This window comes from Varanus komodoensis, unplaced genomic scaffold, assembly GCF_004798865.1.
Source record: "Varanus komodoensis strain SLA01 unplaced genomic scaffold, ASM479886v1 scaffold4, whole genome shotgun sequence".
Classification (NCBI taxonomy): Eukaryota; Metazoa; Chordata; class Lepidosauria; order Squamata; family Varanidae; genus Varanus; species Varanus komodoensis.
The window spans coordinates 60655005-60676888 of NW_025335941.1; the positions used below are offsets into that span (position 1 = coordinate 60655005).

Genomic DNA, 21884 nt, shown 5'->3' on the forward strand with positions numbered 1-21884 from the left:
TGCTCTTCTCAAGACTAGATATCTGCAGTTCTTTCAGTCTGTCCTTACCGGGCTTTGTTTCAAGTCCCTTGATCATTTTTGTTCCTCTCTGATCTTGTTCCAGTTAGTCTATGTTTTTCCTAAAGATGGTGCCCAGAACTGGATGCAGCACTCAAGGCGAGGCCTAACCAGTGCTGAGGGAAGGGGAGGAGAACAACCACTTCCCAAAATTTGGAAGTGATGCTTCTATTAATGCAGCCCAAAATAGCATTTTCTGTTTTTGCAGCCACATCACATGGTTGACTCATATTCAGCTTGTGATCTGCAACAATTCCAAGGTCCTTCTCGCTTGTGGAAATGTGCATTTGGTTCCCTTTGGAGCAGAACTTTCTGTTTGCCTTCTTAAATTCCATCCCATCTCCTATGCTTACACAAGAGCATGGGTGCAGATCGTCAGGCCCAGAGACCAAATTTATCCCACCTAGGATGTCATTTTGGCCCTCCAGGAATCTTCCAGTAGGAATGTCCTTTCTCCTTGGCCGTCCCCCCATTTTTTCACCACCACTTATTTGATGGTTTCCCAGCTTTTAAACATTTCCCTTCATTCTGAAGGGTCAGAGTGCCTATCCTAAGGAATAGGTACAGACCAGAAAGGCATTTTAGTATTTTGGGGCCTCTCCCTTTTGCCTTCACCCCACCTACCCATGGAAATGGAATTTGGCCCTTTAGCCCAGCACTCCAGTATCGAGGCTGAAAAGAACAAAAGACACCTCTTTGGAAATTCCATTTGGATACAAAGGATCCTCTACAAATCCAGAGCAAAAGGCTATTGGCCTGCTGAGAAAAGGGGTCTTTTGTTGGTGGTGATGAAGACCCCTTTTCGTCTTCAGTCAGAAGGCTGACTTCTTCTCCCAAGCCAGGAGAAGGATGGACCTGCGAGGGGAGGGAATTACACAGCAGTCCAGAAGGCCCCTCATGCAGTTCTGCCAACCAGAATTCAGATGGTTGAGCAGCAGGCAAGAGGGCCTCCTTGGCCAGCCTGGGTTATGGGCACTCCTTTAAGCCTCATGGCCTTCGACCTTTTAAGCCATTAAAGGCAATTGCTAACGCTTTGAACTGAACGCGAAATGAACTGGAAGCCCATGATATGGTAGAATGGAGGGGAAGCCTACATGCTGCCAAAACCCTGGACCTGGCTCGACTTAAACTCTCACCCGCAATGCAACTTATGCTGGACTGGGTCCTTTCTTCTCATTGCACTCAGCTAAGCCAGTGTTGATGGTTGTTCCTAGGAGTCACCACAGTCGGATCACCTGTTTCCATAGTTCTGCATATTAGGCTTCACTTCATAAAGACACTCTAAAAGAGGCATCCGTTATGCATCGCTTATATTTAATGCAAGGCTTTCCAGAATGCAAATGTTGTTTCTCGTGTGTCATCGGCGCAGAGGATAATGTGCAGTGGGCATGGGAATCTGGGGCTGTGAGCTGTTCAGGCATTTCTAGCTGCTGTCCGCCAAGTGGTGCATAAAAGGTCACTGAGCAGCGCACAAGCCTCCCAGGGTATCCTTTCCGAGTGCCACATTATTTTTAATAAATTCATGAAGTTATCAGTTTACATAGAAAGAAAGCCAATGTGATTTGTGTCAACCGCGGCAGCTTGACCTGGCATAGATAATTGATTATGCAAGCTATAATCCCCAGTGTTAAATTTTGAATGATGTTTGATAAGCGTTTGCTCACATCCTTTCATTTCTTAAGGAAGGCTGTAGCCAAAAAGCATGGTAGAATGAGGCTGGGGAGAAAAGATCGCTCACGCAACTCGGGGGCCTTGGGAAAGGCATCGCTGTGAATCGCTGGCGGAGAATTGAGATCCATACAAAAGCATTTAGAGACCGTCTTACAATAAATGCACCTTGTGATACAGAAGTAATGCCAGTTTAAATATGCTTTTGTGGTAAAATATGGTAAGCTTAGGGAAAGAAACTTTATTTGATACATGTGCACCAGCAATCCATGAAATTTTGACTGCCACTTAAGCATTGAATAATATCAGTAAAGATTTCTGGTAAATATAACAGGAAAAAATGTGCTGACGTTGTCCAGTCATGCTCTGCCTGGATTGTTCATGTCTCTCTGGATTCTGAATTAGCAAAGAAACCTGGATAATCCATGCTCTTGGATGATGCACATTTTACTATTCCGATGTGTTTATCCTGTCTAGCATTTATCTTTATGTACTGCAGATCTGTCTGTCTGTCTGTCTGTCTGTCTGTCTGTCTTTCCTTCCTTCCTTCCTTCCTTCCTTCCTTCCATCCATCCATCCATCCATCCATCCATCCATCCCTATACCTATGCCTATGCCTATGCCTGTACCTATACCTTATATATATAATATCTGTACTCATACCTGTACCATCTATAGCTTATCTATCTATCGGCTAGTTAGAGCCTTCTTCTCATATTTTGCATGAGGATGGATGAATACTTCCCAGTGGACTGGGCCTCTCCTGTCTCTGTGTGTGGGTGTGTTCCCAGGAAACGTATCTAAAACTTCAGGCTGATATTTAGATTGCTGGTGTTCTGGTGCTATCTAGGGGCAAAAGGTGAAGTCACAGACCAGGTAAGATCCATAGACTTTCTGTCGCACTCTGCTAAATTCCAAGAAATGCAGTGGTGAAAGGCAGCTCTGATTTTCCATGCTCACCCGATTCCAGCTTTCATCATCCTTGGGGACCAGGATAAATCAAAGCATTTCATAATCTGAACTGAATTATTAGAAGCAAAGAAAACACATTGTCTGATCTTTTATAGCCACGTCATCTAAGTGGGCCCAGCACATATCCCAATGCCAGAAGGTCCTTAATCAATGTGTAGGTGGTATCCAATTGTGTCCTTGCATTAGTGCACTTGATGTTGGGGAAGGCTGCTCTGAAATGTAGATAGTAGTGGGTCCATGAGCACTTATCTTACCCCCTGTTGCTGTCTGCACTGGTTCTGCCCCCCCCCCCACGCCATTCCTGATCCCATAGAGAAACTATGCACATGTGTCAGCTTTTCCTTCAGAGCTTCTGTGTGGAACCAGTGGGAAACAGCTAGCATATCCGCAATGGGATGTGGCCCACATATATGCAGGGCTTTTTTTTTTTTGTCATAGAACACACCGGAACGGCGTTCTGGCACCTTTTTTTGACGGATTTTCCCAAGTGATTGTGAATCGCCCTGTTGGGCGTAGCAGGTCGGCAGCAGAAATCATTAACCTAGTGCCTGCGGGCTGCTTGTGCGTCGGCGCTGATTGTCGGCGCTGATTGTGAGGGCGCTGCTCGGCTTGGGACGCTGCTCGGCTTGGGATCGGTCGTGTGGTCGCGCGCTGAGTGCTTACCGCTGGCGGCGACCATTGTGTAAAAGTGTGACCCCAAGACGTGAGTTCTGGCACCGTTTTTTTTTTTTTTTTTTTTACAAAAAAAGCTCTGCATATATGTATATGTGTGTGATCATAACAAGTTGTACTCATACAAAAATGGGATTCAGGGACCTCTGGTTGTGCCCCATCTGGCTCCAGAGGACTTCTCCAAGGCTCCGGAAATGTCCAGATGCAACACAGAATTAACACCACTCCTCCACTCTACCCTTCTCTAAAGCAGCCGCTGGAGCTTTCTGGTAAAATCATATAAATCATCTAGGGAAACTTCAGGAGATGACAGGTAGATGGGACTCCACCATGTTTGTTTCCTTGAACAGGGAGACCCTCCACTGGTACAACCTCATATTAATGAGCACCTTAATTTAGGAGATATTTAATGCGAAAAATCTCTTGAAAGATTCTCTCTCATAATATCCTGAAGCTGCTTGGTGGACAGATCATGCTGATTGCTTGCAGTACAGCTCACCTGCAGTGCCTCATGATGGAGAAGCTAAATCCAGAATCCTGCCCTCCTGCATCCCATCCACTCTTTCACCCACATTCTTCCATTTGGGTTTTGACTTTCTGCCTTCACAACCCAAGTGACCTTGGCATTTGTTCTGTTAACGTGCAGCAGTGAAACAGGAGAGCTTGGGTAGCATCAGAGAGCTCCCAGCCCCGTGTCATAAATTGCACTGCCCCAAAGCACTTTTAAACAGTATTCTGTAAAGTAAGCCATAACTCTGTTCCAGCCCCAGTGATAAAGGTGTTATAAAAAGTAATTGCTGTAAGCAAAGATTTGGATTATGGGCACTTATATCCATTCTCGTGTTTCTTGCACTAGGACAATTTACACTTGGATTTTTCTTGTGGTAAGGCTGGCTCCCTGCATGGGTAAACTACTTTAAAACTACTTCAGTGGAGTTTGTACTGGGTCCAGAAACATGAGGGCCTCACCAATCTAGTTGTGTTGTTCAGCAGACTCTGAGGATGGATTTAGGAATGAACCATAAAAGCTCCAGAAGAGCTCTGTTGGATCAGACCAAAAGACTATCTAGTCCAGCATCCTGTTCCCATTCTAGTCGAACAGACGTGCCAAAGGGAAGTCCAAAGGAAGGGCATGAGGGCCAGAATTCTCCTGCCTGAGTTTCCTGGTGTATTCCATAGCTGTTGGTAGAGATGGGTGAAAAATGCATTTCTTGTGCATTTTAAGGTGAATGTACTTTTGATCCACTATGCAAAATGAAACCAAGTTATCTTTTGAAATGAGTACTTCTCCAAATTTTGTAATGAAGTTCAATTCCAAAAAAAGTTATAAAAATGCATATATTTGGAAAAATGTAAAAAATGTTTGAAGTAGGCAAATGCATAAAATATGCATGCCTTAGGAAAGTACACAAAAATTCTTATGAATTTTCATGTGAACTTAAAAACAATAATTATTAAATCTTGTTTGGAATGAACAGAACTGGAACTAGAGATGTGCAAAATGAACTTACCTTAAGATGGGGAAAATGAGAAAGATAGAAGCCAAGAATTGTCCATGCATAGTTGCTGCTAATATAAAAGTGAGGAATATGTCTGGGAGATACCCCAAGATGTCTCTGGGGTCTAGTACCTGCTTTGATCAGATAAATCAGCCCTTCTCCCAGAAACTTCAGATTTCAAACCACCCACCCGTGAAGGAATGCCTGCCGCTGCTGCTTCCTCCCCCCTCTTGCAAAAGGGTCCTGACATTCCACATTCTGTTACCTGGCATGTTTTCAGAACAGCAAATACCAAACAAGTGAAGACACCCTAGGGACTCATTGCCGCTGCCCTTTTAATCGTGCCAGCGCACCTCTCCAGTGTGTGTGTGTGCTGGCAGGACCATCATTTCAGTAGGTGTTCGATGTTATTTTCACTGATAACAGTAATACGTTGGTTCACAAATGCTTCTGTTTGCGAACAATTTGGTTCGCGAACAGAAAGTTTGGCAAAATTTTGCTTTCATTCGTGAACTCCTCATCGTGTGATGGACACGATCATGGCCATCTTCCCTGTGCAAACACAACCGCAACCGTCTTCCCCACACTGCGACCACGTGTCAGGGTGTGTTCGAGTGGGAAAGAGGAGCGTGTTTGCACGAACACGAACACGAACGCGGCCCTCTTCCCTGCTCCGACACGTGGTTGCAGCTTCCCCTAGTTGAGATCGTGGTCGCAGGCTCTCCCTCCAAACAGTAATCTCCTCCCCACCCACCTTCCTGTCCTCCAAGCAAGGTTAGTGTTCTCTCTCTTCATACCGTCCTTTGTTTCATATTTTGTGGTTAAAAAAAATTTACATATGGTTCAGAACGAAGTAACTTTATTTACATTGAATCTTACGGGGAAATTTGACTTGGTTCGCAACCAATTCGGTTCATGAGCAGTCATGGAACAAATTAAGTTCATGAACCAAGGTACCACTGTATATGCATTTTATTGCACGCCCGTCCCCAGTATACACATTCCTGTGTGCATTTCTTTATTGTAGATCTCCATTGCAAAAGTAGAACTGTGAATAACTAAGTTTTAGTTCAAACTTTGGTTCAGAAGCATGTGATTAGCTGTCTTTAAAATGAATTTGCAAAGCAAAGACTCCTCATGTTTGGTATTGCAAGGAATCCAAGAAATGCCTTCCTTTACAGGATTGTTGTAAAGAACAAGGGAGCTAGGATACCCTGAGTAACCAAAATACATTCTTTCTTAACATCATTAGATAGTATGTAAAAGCTTGCCCTTCTTTCCTGCATGATTTGCTCGGCACCAGCTGGTTAGATTTCGACAGAACTTTCAACAGATGGTTTGGGGAACTGCTATTTACTTTTGACATTCCAAACCTGGACACATCTGTGAGAGCTTTGGCTGATACACACATTTTCAGAGTTAAATCTCTTCCCTTCTCTGCTCCCACCTCCCTCGGAAGCCTCAGATTAGCTGCAATTATGAAAAGTACCTGGTAATGCATGCACTAATTGTAATAGCAGAGCTTTCCTTTTCCTTGAAGCTGTTGAGACTTTTATGAAAATGCTTTGCTGAGAGTCTCAAAGATTGAAAAATGTGCAATTAGAGATTCTGGGCTAATCTTCTGGGTTCATTTCCAATACAAATATTGTTCTGCCGCTGTGCACAATTATCCTGAAATTTCCGTTTGTCTAATGCCATCCAATTTACTTCCCTTCAAAGAAAAAATGGCATATGGGTGTTTTACAAGCATATGTGTTTGGGGGGGGGGTGGTCACTGGATAAGCAGTCATATCAACTCTCAACTGGGAAAGTGGGTTCCCCAGATGGAGAGACTCCCTTCCCTAACCACAACCTTTCCCCTGACCACTGGCATCTTGTGGATTTTTGGCTTTTTCATCCCTCATTTACATGCAGCTCCTAAGCCGCAGCAACTGTCATAGAGAACTTTCAGCTAAAAAGTCCTGCCATTTTTCAGTCCCATTTCATTTGCTTCAGTTTCACCCACTCCTAGATGACAGTCCTCAAAAGCTTCTCAAAAAGGGAATCCAGTATTTCTGCCCAATGCAACATTCAAACATCCCTCTTCAAGAATGTTCTCTATGATGGCTCACTTTCCCTTCTCAGCCTGAGCGTGTGTTTATGCATCATGGTAAGGCAGCAAGATGCAACAAATATCATGCAATCAGAAATACCATCTGTGCATTTGCTCTGGTCAAATATCAGCCTATGTGCGGCTGTGAGGATCTATCTTGGGAAGTGGGGGTTCAGGAAAGAAACAGCCCTCATGGTAGGGATCTGGGAGGAATCTACTAGGAGTAGTAATCAGATTTCCGTGATTCAGTCTTCCAGTGTTTATTGGCCCAAGCTGGTGCTGACTCATCACGGTGCACTCAGACCAGCTCACAGCCAAGCTGCAGTTGGTGCATGTAAGAACCAAAACAAAGCCACTAAGCAAAACTCTGCTCGTTGAAAGTGAGGTAGCTCTCATGCAATTCGCAGAAACCATGCTAGAACTATTTATTCATTTAAAACATTTGTATGACACCCAGTTGTGCCACAGCACCTCTGGGCAGCTCACAACACAAGATAAAACACAAGAAATGTAGTTTATTGGAAACTATGTAGTTTCCAACTTCCAGTTTGCCCTGATCGTACAAATTGGTTTCAAGATGGCAGTCCACAATCATCCCCAACCCAGCTCACTTATTTTTATTTATTTAGTTTTTGCTAAAACATTTTTATGCCACCCCACTCGCTGAAGCCTTGGGGCGGCTTACAACAATAAATTAGATCCACATAAATAAAAATTAAAATATATACATTAATATATACACACACACACACACACACAATATAAAATAAGCCACCCTGGCCAGATAAAATTCAATAGTATTAACATTTAAAATGCTGCTTAAATAAAAAGGTCTTCGCCTGGCGCCGAAAAAGGCGGACCTCTCTGGGGAGCGCATTCCATAACTTAGGCACCGCCGCTGAGAAAGCCCTCCTCCGAGTAGCCACCCTCCTAATTTCTTTCACGGAGGGTTCCTGGAGAAGGGCCTCTCCCGCTGATCTCAGGGGGCAGCTGGGCATATATGGATGTAAGCGCTCCTTCAGGTAACCAGCGCAGTGTGGTGCTCCAAGCTAAAAACTCTCAACTGCTCTGAGTGACTATATTTGTACCACGAGACTGCCTTCTGCTGATTGTCTGCCCTACTTTTTCCGTGTTGTGTGCTCCTTGCAATTTCATCATTGCAGGTGTATGGCTGACACCAGGTTTAAAGTTTCATAAAATAATTACTCTCACCTCATCCCTGAATGGCAGGATGTTTCTAGGATATTCTAAATGTTTAATTTGGAGAGAGGATCTATTGATGTTTACAGCACCAAGGATGCAACTGATGTTTTACGGAGTAAGCATAAACAGAGGGGTCATTGCACGAAGGAATCTGCAGTCTGAAGTGTGTTGAGAGGGGAGAGGCAACAGAAACGAGCTGCATTTTGTCAGGCAGAACTTTTACAGTGTAGTCCTGTGGAGAAGTACTGCACCCTAGTTTATTTATTTATTTATTAAAACATTTCTATGCCGCCCCTTGTGGAATGGGTTCAAAGTGGGATCAGTGGAAGAGAAAACAAGTCCTCTGAGGAAAGGTCAAAGGGTGTTGGAGAAGCCAAAAGTGGGAGGCTTCAATTGTATTTCTCAGATAATGAATCAGCTTGATTTTTCTCAGTCCCTGATAGTTTTATTATTAATTTTTTAATTTGTTTTCAAACAGTTTTGAATTCTTGAAGGCTAATAGTTTTATATTATCATGTTGTGAACCCCCTAGGACTGCCAGAGCATGCTGTGAACTTAGGCGGTTGGGCATTGTAGAAATGACATGAATTAATGCATGAATACAATAACATGAACATATCATCCAAAGGTAAAATAAAGGCATAACCCAACACATGTTTAGACTGAAAACAGGATTGTGACTCCCAGCATATTCCAGCCAGCCAACAACTAGGAGTTGTAAGGATTAATGGTAAAAAGGTAAAGGTTTCCCCATGGCATTAAAGTCCAGTCATGCCTGACTCTAAGGGGCGGTGCTCATCTCCATTTCCTGGCCGAGAGAGCCAGTGTTTGTCCGCAGACGGTTTCCGTGGTCATCTGGCCAGCATGGCTAAATACCAAGCTGCACAGAATGCTGTTTACCTTCCCACTGAAGTGGTACCTTTTTATCTACTTGCATGCTTTGGAACTGCAAGGTTGGCAGGAGCTGGGATGAAGCACGGGAGCTCATCTCGTGTTCGGATTCGAGCTGTCGGCCTTTCGATCAACCAGCCCAGCAACTCAGCGGTTTAACCCACAGATTAGGGTATTCTCTTTCTTTCTAAATGTGCATAGCATTGCACCTTCAATGCAGCACATTCCTTGCATCAGAGAAATTAGTGTTCACCCATGTACAAATTTAAGCAAATTTTATGTATACATTAATCACCCAAAATTCACACTGAATCAATTAAACATCTCTTTAATCAGGTTGTACTCTCAGAATTTTGTGAGTAAATACAAGGTTCATTATGGGTTCAATGATTGGAGGGTCGGGGAAAGGTTTTCAGGTGAGAAAGGTTTTGCCATGGTGGAGCTTCAAGAATAGAGTGAAATGGTGAAGAGGGAAGATGTAACATCTAATTTAACAGGAAACCTTAACTTGGCCAAGGATAGCAGAACTGCAGGGGAAATCACCCCATATAGATCTATATTGTGGAGTAAGTAGAGAAAGGGATATGTGAACACAGCAGTTCCACATCTGGGGGAAATGGTGGCCAGGTTAAATTCTGCCCCCCAGTGGTAAAATTTATCCTCTTTTCTCTGATGGACAGACATAGCTGCAGTCATTCATTGGACTTGCCAGTATTGACTTATCCGAGGTGTTCTTTTGTGGCTGCCCATGGGAATGGTCGGGATGCACGGTGAGGGGATTTACTTCAGCCCCCTGATCATATTGTTGCTCTTCTTTGCACCTTTTCAGAGTCAATAATGCCCTTTTTCAAGAAAGGCAACCAGAACTGCATACATTCTGCTACCTTCGGAATCACTTGGGCTTTTTAAAAAAAACTTTTTGGAATGGCCCCAAAATTTCGTTACTGGAAAATGTGCTAACATTGTGTTAAAAAAAAAATCTCTGTTGTACACACACTTTTTGTGAGTGCTGTGCTCATTGATGGTAAGCAGAACTAACAAAAATACACAAAATGTAACATGCTGGGTGAAGTGGCATAAATTTCAGTTTTTTGGCATATTTTCTGAAGGGGAATACAATGTGATTCCTTCAGTGAGTGGATATAGAAATGAAGGACACCTGATAATCCACAAAACGCAGGCATAATGGAGTAAACAAAATCCCAACACCCCACCCAGAGCTGCCAGTAATCAGGAGCATGGATTTGAATATTCCACTGAGCTGTTAGGCCGTCATCTTCACATCCTGCTGGGCAAAGCATTTCAGAAGCATTTGGGAAAAAACCAGACAGAATTCTGGATGTTGAAATGCCATGCAAATGGCATCAGAAATCCAGTGTTCCATTTATGCAAGATGGGCAGCCAAACATGCATAAGATGCTACTATTTGCTTTACAAGAATCCATTGTATAAATCCATGGCCAAAAGGATTGAGGCATATTCTTTTGAGGCATTTTCTGTTTGGAGTGAGGCATTTTCTTTACCAAGAAAAAAAGAGAAGGTATACCACAAACTGGTCTGAGCAGAGAGCCTCACTAATAGCAGAAATGCTTGCTTGATTTGGTGTGCATATATACATGTGCCAATGCCTAATAACCATATAGAAACATAGAAACTGAATGAGCCAGAAGGGACCTCCTGGGCCATCTAGTCTGACCTCTGGCACCAGCCAGCTCCGTTCACGACATGCCCACCGTGTGCATGTCCAGCCTATCCTTGAACACCACACCGATGGGGCCTCAACCACCTCCCGTGGAAGCCCGTTCCACACCCTCGGGGTCCTGACTGTCAGGAAGTGCTTCCTGGCATCCAAATGGAACCTGGGTTCCCTGAGCTTGGCTCCATTGGAGCACGTCCTGCCTTCCTCTGCAAGGGAGAATAGTTCTCTACTCATCTCCATGTGACACCCCCTCACATACCTGTATGTTGCCAACAGATCCCCTCTGAGTCTTCCCTTCTCCAGGCTGAAGAGACCCAGTTCCCCCGGTCTCACCTCATACAGCATCCCCTGCAAACTGGCCACCAACAGTGGGATAGAAACATAGAAACAGAGCGAGTCAGAAGGGGTCTCCCGGGCCATCTAGTCTGACCTCCGGCACCAGCCGGCTCCACTCACGACACGCCCACCATGTGCATGTCCAGCCTATCCTTGAACACCCGCACCGATGGGGCCTCAAAGACCTCCTGTGGAAGCCCATTCCACACCCTCGGGGTCCTAACTGTCAGGAAATGCTTCCTGGTATCCAAACGGAACCTAGGTTCCCTGAGCTTGGCTCCATTGGAATGCACTCTGCACTCCTCCACAGAGGAAAATGGGACTCTACCCAGGTCTTTAATTCTTTTATTATTCGTGTGTCTGTCTGTGTGTGTGTGTGTGACACCTCCTCTTGCTATTAATTTTACAAATGACTTCTGGAAAGTCCCCCCTGAGAAAGAAAGCCTTTCTCTCTGCTGTTGATCCAGAAAATGCAAAAGCAAAGTAGGCCCAAGGAGTGTGCATCTGCCACAGTAGAAATAAATGATTTCTCATTTTCAAATCATTTTAATAGATCACGGGCCAGAGCCTTGGAATAAGGCAAATCTCCAATACCATTCAATAGGCAGTTAAACTCCCTTTGAAAGTGGAGATTACTCAGCTGTTTCCTTCATCTGTTAAAGTCATTTTTCCCCTTGAGTAGGCGCTATTGATTGCTGTGCGAGGCACACATAAATGTTAAGTGCCTTGAGGATCTCAGCCCCACATTTGGAGACGTAATCAGTTTTTGATGTAGATGATCATCTCCATTAGATGTTGCTTTCACGGCACATGAATGCTGCCTCTTTCCACTAATCGCCATGGTCCATTTCCTATTATTCCTCCAGTCTGGGCCAGGTTGTCCCAGTGTTTTTCTAAACCATACAAGCTTCTTAATAAGTTTCATAATAAGTGGGTTTCTCCATGCAAAGAATTAGCATCTGGTGAATATAGGGTCAGGTTTGTGTGTGTGGGGGGGGGGGAATGGTGGGGGGAGAGAATTTTCTCAGTAGACACCAGAAGAGAAGTAGGATGGAATGGGAACTTATTAGCCCCACTTATTTATTTTGAAGTATGTATAAATAACTTGTATTAAAGGAATGTCTAAGTGATGTGCAGAAACCGTTCTCCATAAAGACTGCCTTCCTGGGAATGGTTTTGGAACATATATGAACATATCTTGGCTTGTCTGTTCTCCTACCTCCAAGCCCACCAAAGCACCTCTTCTGTCCTGACCTTGGAGAGAAGCCAGTGAGGCGCTTTCTGGACTGCCTGCAACGGAGCAGGCAGCATCTCCGACTAACTCTTCGGAGCAAGGGAAGCAATCCTTCTTTTGTAGAATTGGGCTTTTAAGAGCACCCTTTTTTGGAGCTCATCATCTCTATTTCCAATCAGCGGATTATGAACTTTTTAGTTTACTTGTTTTAGGCCAGAGTCTTACCTCCCCCACGCCGGATTCTGTAAGTGTCTAAACTCAGAGATGTGAGCATCCAAAGGCAGAAGCTAAAGGCAGCAGTGGGGACCATCTTTCCTGCATTTCCTTTAGGTGGCCAGGCTTGCTCGTCCTGTCTCAGTCCCAAGGGCAGCAGGAAAGGACACTGACTGGGATGACTGCAAGTCTCTGGCCCCAGCCTCCTTCCCTCCCAGCCTTTCACAGGCCACTTTCTTCTTGCTCCACGGCCCGATTGTAACCTTGTCCAAGGGGCAGCTGGCTTTGTTTCTCCTCTGCTGGCTGCAGGGAGTGGTATGGTGGCTCAGCTTTCGGAGGCCCAGCTTTAAGATAATAAGACCTTGAAGCTTCCTATGGCCTCCCAGACAATGTCAGGAGGCCATAGGATTGCCCCCTTAGTGCTTCAAGGTATTTTATTCGTAATTGGTTTTAATCACTGGAAAGTTTTGAATGATTTAATTTTTATAGTAAGAGATCCCTTGAGTCTTTTTTTCCTGGGCTAGGCATCAAACAATTTAATTAACCATCATCATCACTTCCTTTAGCCTCCACAGATGGCAAAATGATGAGAGATTGCAGAAAGCTTCTTCTGTCCTTGCTTTCCCACTCCTGTTCTGGCTTTCTTTCATGACCCATCCCTGCTGGTTTTCTTTTCCTTTGGAAGGTGGCTGAGTAATTGATTTGGGAGAAGGAGCGTGTCTTGTAAATGCAAAGCCTCATAAGAGGAAACATTGGCCCTGAGCTGCAATCTGTTTGATCGATGGTGTTTACTCCATGGTGGAGAAGCTGCTCCTGCTGTGATGGAATGGAGGAGACCCTTCGTATGTCAGCAATACCGACTTACAAAATCTGGCAGCCAGGGGACAGAGGGGGAGGATGGGAGGCTCCTTGCCTAGTGGGACCTTGGAGAAGCCACTGGGTCAGACAAAGTAGGCTATGTCTGACTTATTTATATGCTTCCAGAGGTTTTAGCAGCACCACTAGCTTTGAGAAAACGTTGTTGATGAACGGCCTGAAATTTAAGGGAATCCGTGGAGATGGGTAAGCTGCCCTCAGCATCCGTTGGGAATGGACCTGCTTACTTATATAGCACCAGGTCTGATTCATCTGGGGTACACTTGGGGGACTGCCATCTTTCCTGCCACACACCCCACATTCCCAGACACGCATCTTCACTGGGAGCCAAGGCCAGAGGGGGCTGCAGCAGAGGATGCCCTGCTTTTAGGGTTGGAAGGCGCCCACAGACAAGCATCCAGTGGTGGCTGGAAGGTGTAGGTGATGCCACTCCTAGCTATGTTCATGGGAGTGTCCAGGCGTCCATCATGAGGCCCCCAGTGCTATGTAGCCTTCCAAAGGAGTCACGGCTTTGTTAAGAAAGGGGTAAGATCAACAGCCATCTTGCGGCCAGTAACCACAGCCATCCAAACAGGGCCAGGATTTGTCATTGTGATGAGCTTTTAAGTCATCTCCAACTCATGGCAACCCTACAAATGAAGACCCTCCAGAAAGTCCTACCCATGACAGCCCTGCCCAGCTCTCCTAAAATCAGAGCTAAGGCTTCTTTTATGGAGTCCCTCCGTTGGCTATTTGGTCTCGCTGTTCTGGCTTTGACTTTCTACAGCATGATTATCTTCTCTAGTAGCTCTTGCCTTCTCATAATGTGTCCAAAGCAGGATGGCCTCAGCCTTGCTATATTTGCTTCCAGGGAGAGCTCTGGCTTGATTTGATCCAGGACCCAATTGTTCATCGTCCTGTCAGTTCAGGCCATGGTGGGTCACCTGCTGAGAGCCTGCGCCCCAGCAGAGCCCACTGGCCAATGCCACCCACAGCTGTCCCTACCCTCCAGCACTGCCGCCTGCTTCTTCACCTGCCCCTCATTTGGACCCAGACAACAAGGATGGTGGGTGGAGCCTGCTGGCTCTCTGCCTGCCAAGCAGGCAAGGGTCGCATCGATAGCAAAAAGGGCGGCATGCACATGGGAGGCCTGTCGTGAGTGGAGCTGGCTGGAGCTGGGGTCATACTAGATGGCCCAGGAGACCCCTTCGGACTCGCTCTGTTTCTGTGTTTCTGAAAAGGATGAGTGCCAGCCATGGCTGAATCCGTTAGCATTGGAGCAAATTCTGGGGCAATCCAAACGGCAAGGCGATGAAACGGGCTAAGCACAGTTCCGTTCAGTGGGGAATCAGACTAAGGCAGGAGTGATCAAGATGCCGGCAAGGGTCAATGTCCAGTCAAGCCGTCACAGTATACAGGCCAGAAGCGAGAGTACAAGGCTCAGAGGAGCCATCGCGAGACACGGAGGGCCATCACAAGGCAAAGCTCAAAAGCCCCGGAACCGAGAGAACAGTGTTGTTCCAGCACTGGCCAGGCTAAAGCTGGTCCGAGCTTCCTAAGCCGCGCCCAAGGCTCAGCTGCAGTATGCTTGGTACACTGGACAAAGCCTCACTTGGGAGGAGAGCCTGGTCTCCGTCGGTTCTCCTGCGTAATAGAAGAATAATAATAATACAGAAACAGAGAGCGAGTCAGAAGGGGTCCCCCAGGCCATCTAGTCTGACCCCCGGCTCCATGCCCAGTTCTGCTCATGGCATGTAGTTGAGCGCTTCTGAAAGCAGCTTTGCTGTCATGCCTCTTGAGATGCCTCCAGAGCTAGGGGGTCACCCAACCTCTGCTTCAAAGGCAAAACCGTAATTCGCCTAGAGAGTCCTGTTGGACCAGTTGGTTGCGGATATAAATTTAATACTAAATAAGTAAAATGCCTCTCCCCCTGTGGGTATGGTCTAGTGGTGATCTCCCTGGGGGCCCAGGCTCCCGCGGATCTCCTGACCGGCTCCTTGGGGTTGCCGCCTCTGGGCACTCTAGTTTCTCCACGGCAAAGGATTTCTCCAGCAGGTATGTCAGTGAGGGGCCAAAGCAGCGGGTGACAATGGCACAGAAACAGCAACCTGCACGATGGAGGGTGTCTTGCTCATGGATATGAGGAACCACGGAGCTGGCACTGCACCGAATACTTGTCCTCCTCGCTATCTCATGTGCTCTTTAAAAATCTGTAACATTGCCCTATTTTTAGCATTTTTTGAGCCTAGAACTGTATTGGGACAATCAGGAAATGCAAAAGCTGGTAGATGCTTAAGTTCTGATAGACCAGGTTTAAACTTCTACAACACTTATATAACTTGGGGTACATGCCCCTTACCCACCAAGACCCGTCATGATGCTTTAGGAACCAGTTTCTCCTTTGGTACCTTTGTCCAGAGGAGCAAATTGCATTTTCAGTTTGGGATGAGTGGCTATTTATCACATGCTACCTATGAATCCAGCCTTGAAGGTGGGGGACAGGAGCTCCTATTCCTGTGACCAGGGAAGGATAGATGCTTTCCAGGCAGAGGGTTTTGGCCTTCCTACAGTCGAGTATTTCTTAATTTAGACTTTGAATATAGTGAGGAAGTCATCTTTTGATTGGCAAGTGCTCCAAGCTTCTGTGTAAACATTTCAAGCTTGATTATAGTTAGCTACTGTACATTTTGGTGGATGCATCTGGTTTCTTGCTCCACCATTGCTCAACGCTGTATTTTCAGTGGTGCAGTCATAAGATCTGCAAAATGAATTGGCAGCAAAACCATGCAAAACACAAACACAAAACAGCTCTTGAGAGGGACTTAAAAATGCCAAATGCTACTACCTGTGCCTACTCTGCTGGAAGGAACCAAGAGCTGTGAAACTGGATAGGACTAGATGGTCATTATCTCCATTTGAACATTTCTGTTCCTTTTTTTATCAGAATTTTGCCCAGCCCACACCATCCAGATTGCATTTAAGACTGTGTTCAATCTATGATTGAAGTCTGCACATTTCCAAGCTTGTCATGTGATTCATGGAGATGGAAAGGAAAAATGTGTTCAGCAGCATGTACACATTTCAAACAGAGCACATTTCATACATTTGTGCAAACACCCTTGACTCAGGGAAGCAGATTTTGTCCATATCAAAACAGTGCATAATTGGTGCACATTTCTTGGAAAATACTCATGGTAATAAATGTGATTTACATGTAAAGAAAAAAACTAAATTCATGATCAGGTTCAGACTTGAGTTGGAACAAGCTTCATGATACAACTTGGAGAACTTTGGCAAGTTCAGCTTGAATGAATTGCACAGCGTACAGTGCAGAAATAAATTTCCTGAAAAGTTCTACCAGCATAATTTTGAAAGTAACAGACTTTCTAGACCTCATGAAAGCATGGCTATGCTTGCTGAGCCCTTAGAAGTTGGGGAGGTGGAGAAGAAGATTACCAGTGGCAGTGGTGCAACTGTATTGTTCTGAAAATATCCTTGCTGCTCCCCATGACTCACAAAGTCAGAGTTGATTATGACATATAGGTTGTTGTTGTTAGTCGCGAAGTCGTGTCCAACACATCACGACCCCATGGACAACATTCCTCCAGGCCCCCCTGTCCTCCACCATCTCCCAGAGTCCACCTAAGCTCACGCCGACTGCTTCAGTGACTCCATCTGGCCACCTCATTCTCTGCCGTCCCCTTCTTCTTTTGTCCTCAGTTGTTCCCAGCATTAGGCTCTTCTCCAGGGAGTCCTTCATGCAGATATGCTTCTTGTATATGGAACTCAGAATTCAGCCTTTCTTGGCCCAGAATTTGGAAACCATAAAATTCTTGTTTGTTTGTTTGTTTCTGCAGCCTACAATTAAGCTATGGGTCACACTCTGCTTTGTAGGGCTAAGTCTTTCAGATGGAATGGTGGTCCTGGTTCTTTGATAGCTCATGGCTTAATTGCTGTTCATCAACCAGGTGCAGTCGGGTTAATTTCTGGACAGTGAACCTCACTAGTTCAAGACAACTGGAAGGGGCTGGTTTAGTGATAGCTACCTTCATGTCCAGGAGCTGGCCTGCAAGAACTCACAGGGGGGAGGGGTGTGGGGGGGGGTCTCCCTCTCGAGGCATCCTGCATGCATAATGAATGTACTGAACCTTGACAAGTGAGGATAAATTATGAAAGTTGCAGATAGCAATGTGTGTTCTGTGTGGCATAACAAGCCCACTGCAAAGTCTCAAAACTAGCTGGGGGAAAGCTAAGTCTGTTCCAAGTTTTCTGGGAACCAGAACTCTAGCCCCAAAAAGCTGGATTGGAAGTGATGCTGAGCTGCAGCCTTAAAACTGAAGAAAGAATATGGCCAAAAGGAGAAATTCCCTGCTGAAGGTCAGCACAGCTCCAAAGACCCACAAGCTAGCAATAATCTGTTAGCTAAAGCCTAAACTGTATGGACGGACAGACAGACAGACAGACAGACAGACAGACTTCCTTCTCCTAGAATTCAGCCTCCTCTAAACTTCCCTGGCTTCTTACTGGATTTTTTCCTGCTTTCTAGGTGCCAACTAGAAATGTGTTTCTGATTGGTTGAAGACACTCTAGTTGTCCAAAAACCTGTGGAAAGGTTTCTTTCCATAGTTTAAGGAGGCGGGTGTTCCCTGGGCCTTGTCAGGCATTTGGGGACATTCTGGATCCAGGAAGCACCTGGCTAGAAGAAGTAACACCGATCGCAGTTTCTCATACTGGTCCATTGTTCCATGGCTTGTCCACAGCTTTGCCGGAACAGTTTTCTTCTAGGGTTGTGAAGAGCCAAGCAGAACCCAGCTCTCCCGTGCTCAATGGACTTCAATCATGCCCTTGGCCCTAGCTAGGAAGTGAGTCTGTCCACAGACGCTGGGGAATGTTACTTTATCTTACTTCATTCTAAGTATACGAAGCCTGCAAGTCACTTGTGTGGAAGCAGAATCCCGCAGTGGATCTGTGGGCCTTGGTCTGCGTGTGTGCAAGCCGGCCTGGCAGACTCGCTTAGGCCCAGCTCCTGCCAGACGCCCATATAAACACACAGTGCACAGTGGATTTAGGGCAGAGGGAAAGCAGACCGCAGTCCAGGCAGCCAAGCCAAGGAAATCCAAGGGATGCCTACCCCACATCACTCCTGCCCACATGTCAGACTCCAGGAAGCAAGAATTTCTGCCCTGCAGGAGGGACAGGACTGTTTTGAACCAAAGTTTTCCCCCATTGCATCCCATTGCATCCCATTCTTCCCTTACACGCTGTTTGTCCCCAATACCTAAACCAAGGAGGAACATGAGTAACAGGGGCCTCGTCCCGCAGTGCCTAGTCTGGCTGGATTCCTTGGCTGTATTCATCTTGGAAAGGGTCCCCCATGGAATTCCACCCTGTCCCTTGAAAGAGCATTTCTAACCAAAGGAATTTAGCAAACCCTTGAGGAAGTATTTATTTATCTTTTAGGTGCTTTTGAAATAGTGTGAAAAGAAGCTGAAATCCCTCTACAAATTATCTTAGAAAAGGCAAGAGATGTTTTATAATGACAAACTCAACTTGGGTGATTGAAGTTGTGCACTTTAAAAGCTTCTTCTGCCAAGACAGCACAACCCTTTAGCAAATGGGAGAGAATCAATACATGGCACTTAAAATTCTGTGGGCAGAATCTGCTCTTCCTGCTAAAGCTCACCATTACTTTGATTTCAGGACCAAGCGTTCCCCAAAGCTTTGGTTTAACCAGCCAGATGCTCTTGAAGTTACAATTAAACAGTCTAACTTGGATTGTGGCGGCTGATCTTTCTGTAACAGACGGTGTTTTCTTTTTCTTTTTCTCCTTTTTTCAGGGTAATTCTGGTCTGGGCTTCAGTATTGCAGGAGGAACAGATAACCCGCACATCGGGGATGACCCTGGAATATTTATTACTAAGATTATACCAGGAGGAGCTGCAGCAGAGGATGGACGACTCAGGTAATTTATGTTCCATGCTCCCCGTGCCATCCTCCCAGCCTCACCATGCATCCCGGCAGTCCCCCTGAGCAAAATTTCTGTCCTCTCCCTACTCTTGCCCATGAACCACAGCAGTCTCCCCTTGATTGGTCCACTGCGATCCTGCAGTGGGTCCCTCCCTCCCCATGCCTGAGTGTACGTGCATATTTGTGGCACTTCCCAGCTACTGCAGCCCCCCAGAGAGATTTTTATCAGTTTTGCAACAATTCCCTCCTTCTTCCTCTCTTTATTCTGGTTTTGTCTCCCTTTCTCCAAAAGGAAACTGGGAGATGATTACATCACTTGGCCAATGGGAGTAAAGTGAGCAATGACACATCTGTTGCTTGAGTTCTGAGGGCAGTAAAGGTCAAAGGCAGGAGTGGCCACTTCTGTAGACTCTCTTGCCAGGAAACTCTGTGGTGTTTCCATATGGTTAAATGTCACTTCTGGGTCCAGATGACCAGAGAAGCCACAGTGAAATACGGAACAAACCATTGATTCTGTCCATGGTTTAACAAAACTAATCCTACCATGCTGGAGCTCCAGAACTAGGTCAAGACTACACAGCAAACCAACCATAGTAAGATTTCACCATGGCTTCTTGTGCTGTGCCAACCCACCTCTAGCGTCCAATTGCCCAGCCTAAGAAGCCAGCTTGGCCTCAAGTGTTTTATAGGGCCCTAGCATGTGCCAATGGTTTGTGAAGTCATCTGAGAATATGAAAGTTGAGATACATCAAGTTACTCCCTTGATGTTAGAGTCATTGCCCATGAAGCTGTTTCTGCTGTGGCGTTCTGACATCAACATCTGTTTGTGCTGTGGGGTTCTAACATTGAAGTTGTGTCTTGAGATATGTCTTCCATCAGCATAGTCAGATCAAAGCTAATGGGAATAAGTGTGATTAACATATCTACAAATAAGATGGAAGGCCAGTTGTGAGTTTATGTAAGTTGCACACTTCTCAATTTGGTCTGTGGTTTTTGCGGGTGGTGAGTTTCTAGTGGATGAATCACCTTGTATGAATTCAGAATTGGGAAATGGGGGCAGTAAATGTTTTCTTGAAATAAATACAGTTCGATGTCTAAATAAATGCACAAGGGGAAAAATATCCCAATTTCACATTTATTTATTTATTTAGAGTTTTTATATGCCATCCCATCGCTTAACGCCTCGGGACGGCTTACATAAATAAACATAAATAGACAACATAGTGCCCAATACAAATGCAAAAAATATAAATTACACAAATTAAAAACCCCGATTCATTCTGGCTGGAAATTAAAACCTATAGATAATATTAAACGGTGTTAAAATATTGTTTCAATAAAAAGCTCTTCGCCTGGTGCCGAAAAACAAATAACGATGGTGCCAGGCAGACCTCTCTGGGGAGCGCATTCCATAGATGGGGCATTGTTGGGATCTTAGGTAGCAGTGACTGATCGAGAAAGAGATCTTGTGGTCATGCTAGACAGCTCAATACAGGTTTGACCCACTGTGAAAACAAGAAAATTCTGTATTGGCCGAAATCAGGAATGTGAAAGAGCACGTGCCTGCCACTGTCATACTGCCCTTATCTGAATCTGTGGTACGGCCATTCTTGGAATACAGTGCATATTTCTGGCCGCCACATCTAAAAAGTGTATTGTGGAGTTGGAAATGTGCAGAGAAGGGTGATTAAAATAATCAAGGGGGTGAAACCTCTGGTTCACCAACCTCCTATGAGGAAAGGCTGAAACATCTAGGACTGATCAGGTTAGAAAGTAGGGAAATAAGGGGAGACATGGCACAGAAGAGGAGAAAGCACAGTGAGATGTAAACTCCCCATTTCCCATAATAGCAGAGTGCAGTGGGTTCATCCCATTCAACTGTTTGTTCAAGTTTCAGGACACTGAAAAGGAATAACCCTTTCAACCAGCACAGAATTAAACTGTGGAATTTGCTGCCACAAGATGGTGCAAAGCCCAGTGATTTGGACGGCTTTATTTGCTTGTTTCATTTTTATACTGCCCAATAACCGAGGCTCTCTGAGGTTGTGCACCAAAATTTAAAGGGGATTGGACAAAATCAGTGAGAAGGAGGCTATTGATGGCCACTAGTCCTGATGGCTCTGCCATACTGGCAGGACCAGAGGCAGTAAGAACATGGAAGAACGAGAAGAGCATTGCTGGACCCAACCATGGTCCATTGAGTTCAATGCTCTGTTCACACGAAGGCCAGAGAGCTGCCCCACAGGTTCCCAAGAGGAAGACAGGAGAGCGACAGTACCTTCCTGCCCATGTTCCTCATCAACTGGTGCACGATACTTACTGTCTCTGCTACAGGAGAGCCATTAAAAGGACCAGTCTCCATGGATACCTTACATCCATCAGGTGCTGGGGAAGTTGGGTGGGCGAAAGCCACTCCATTCATGATTGGCCACTGTGAGCCCAGAATCCTGGACCGGATGGACCCTTGGCCTGATCAGAACTGTTCTTCCTATGCAGTTATGCTCTTATGGATAACTGCATATCTGC

At 45.5% G+C, this 21884-nt stretch overlaps 1 protein-coding gene across 6 annotated transcripts in view; it reads left to right on the top strand.

Annotated features, from left to right (window-relative positions):
• DLG2 (discs large MAGUK scaffold protein 2) overlaps window positions 1–21884 on the top strand; it is a 959957-nt gene that overhangs the window by 668383 nt on the left and 269690 nt on the right. For all 6 annotated transcript variants that reach the window (XM_044442340.1, XM_044442334.1, XM_044442335.1 and 3 more), the window contains one exon: window positions 19229–19353. In XM_044442340.1, coding sequence (XP_044298275.1) covers window positions 19229–19353 — 125 coding nt within the window. The remainder of the gene's footprint in view (window positions 1–19228; window positions 19354–21884) is intronic.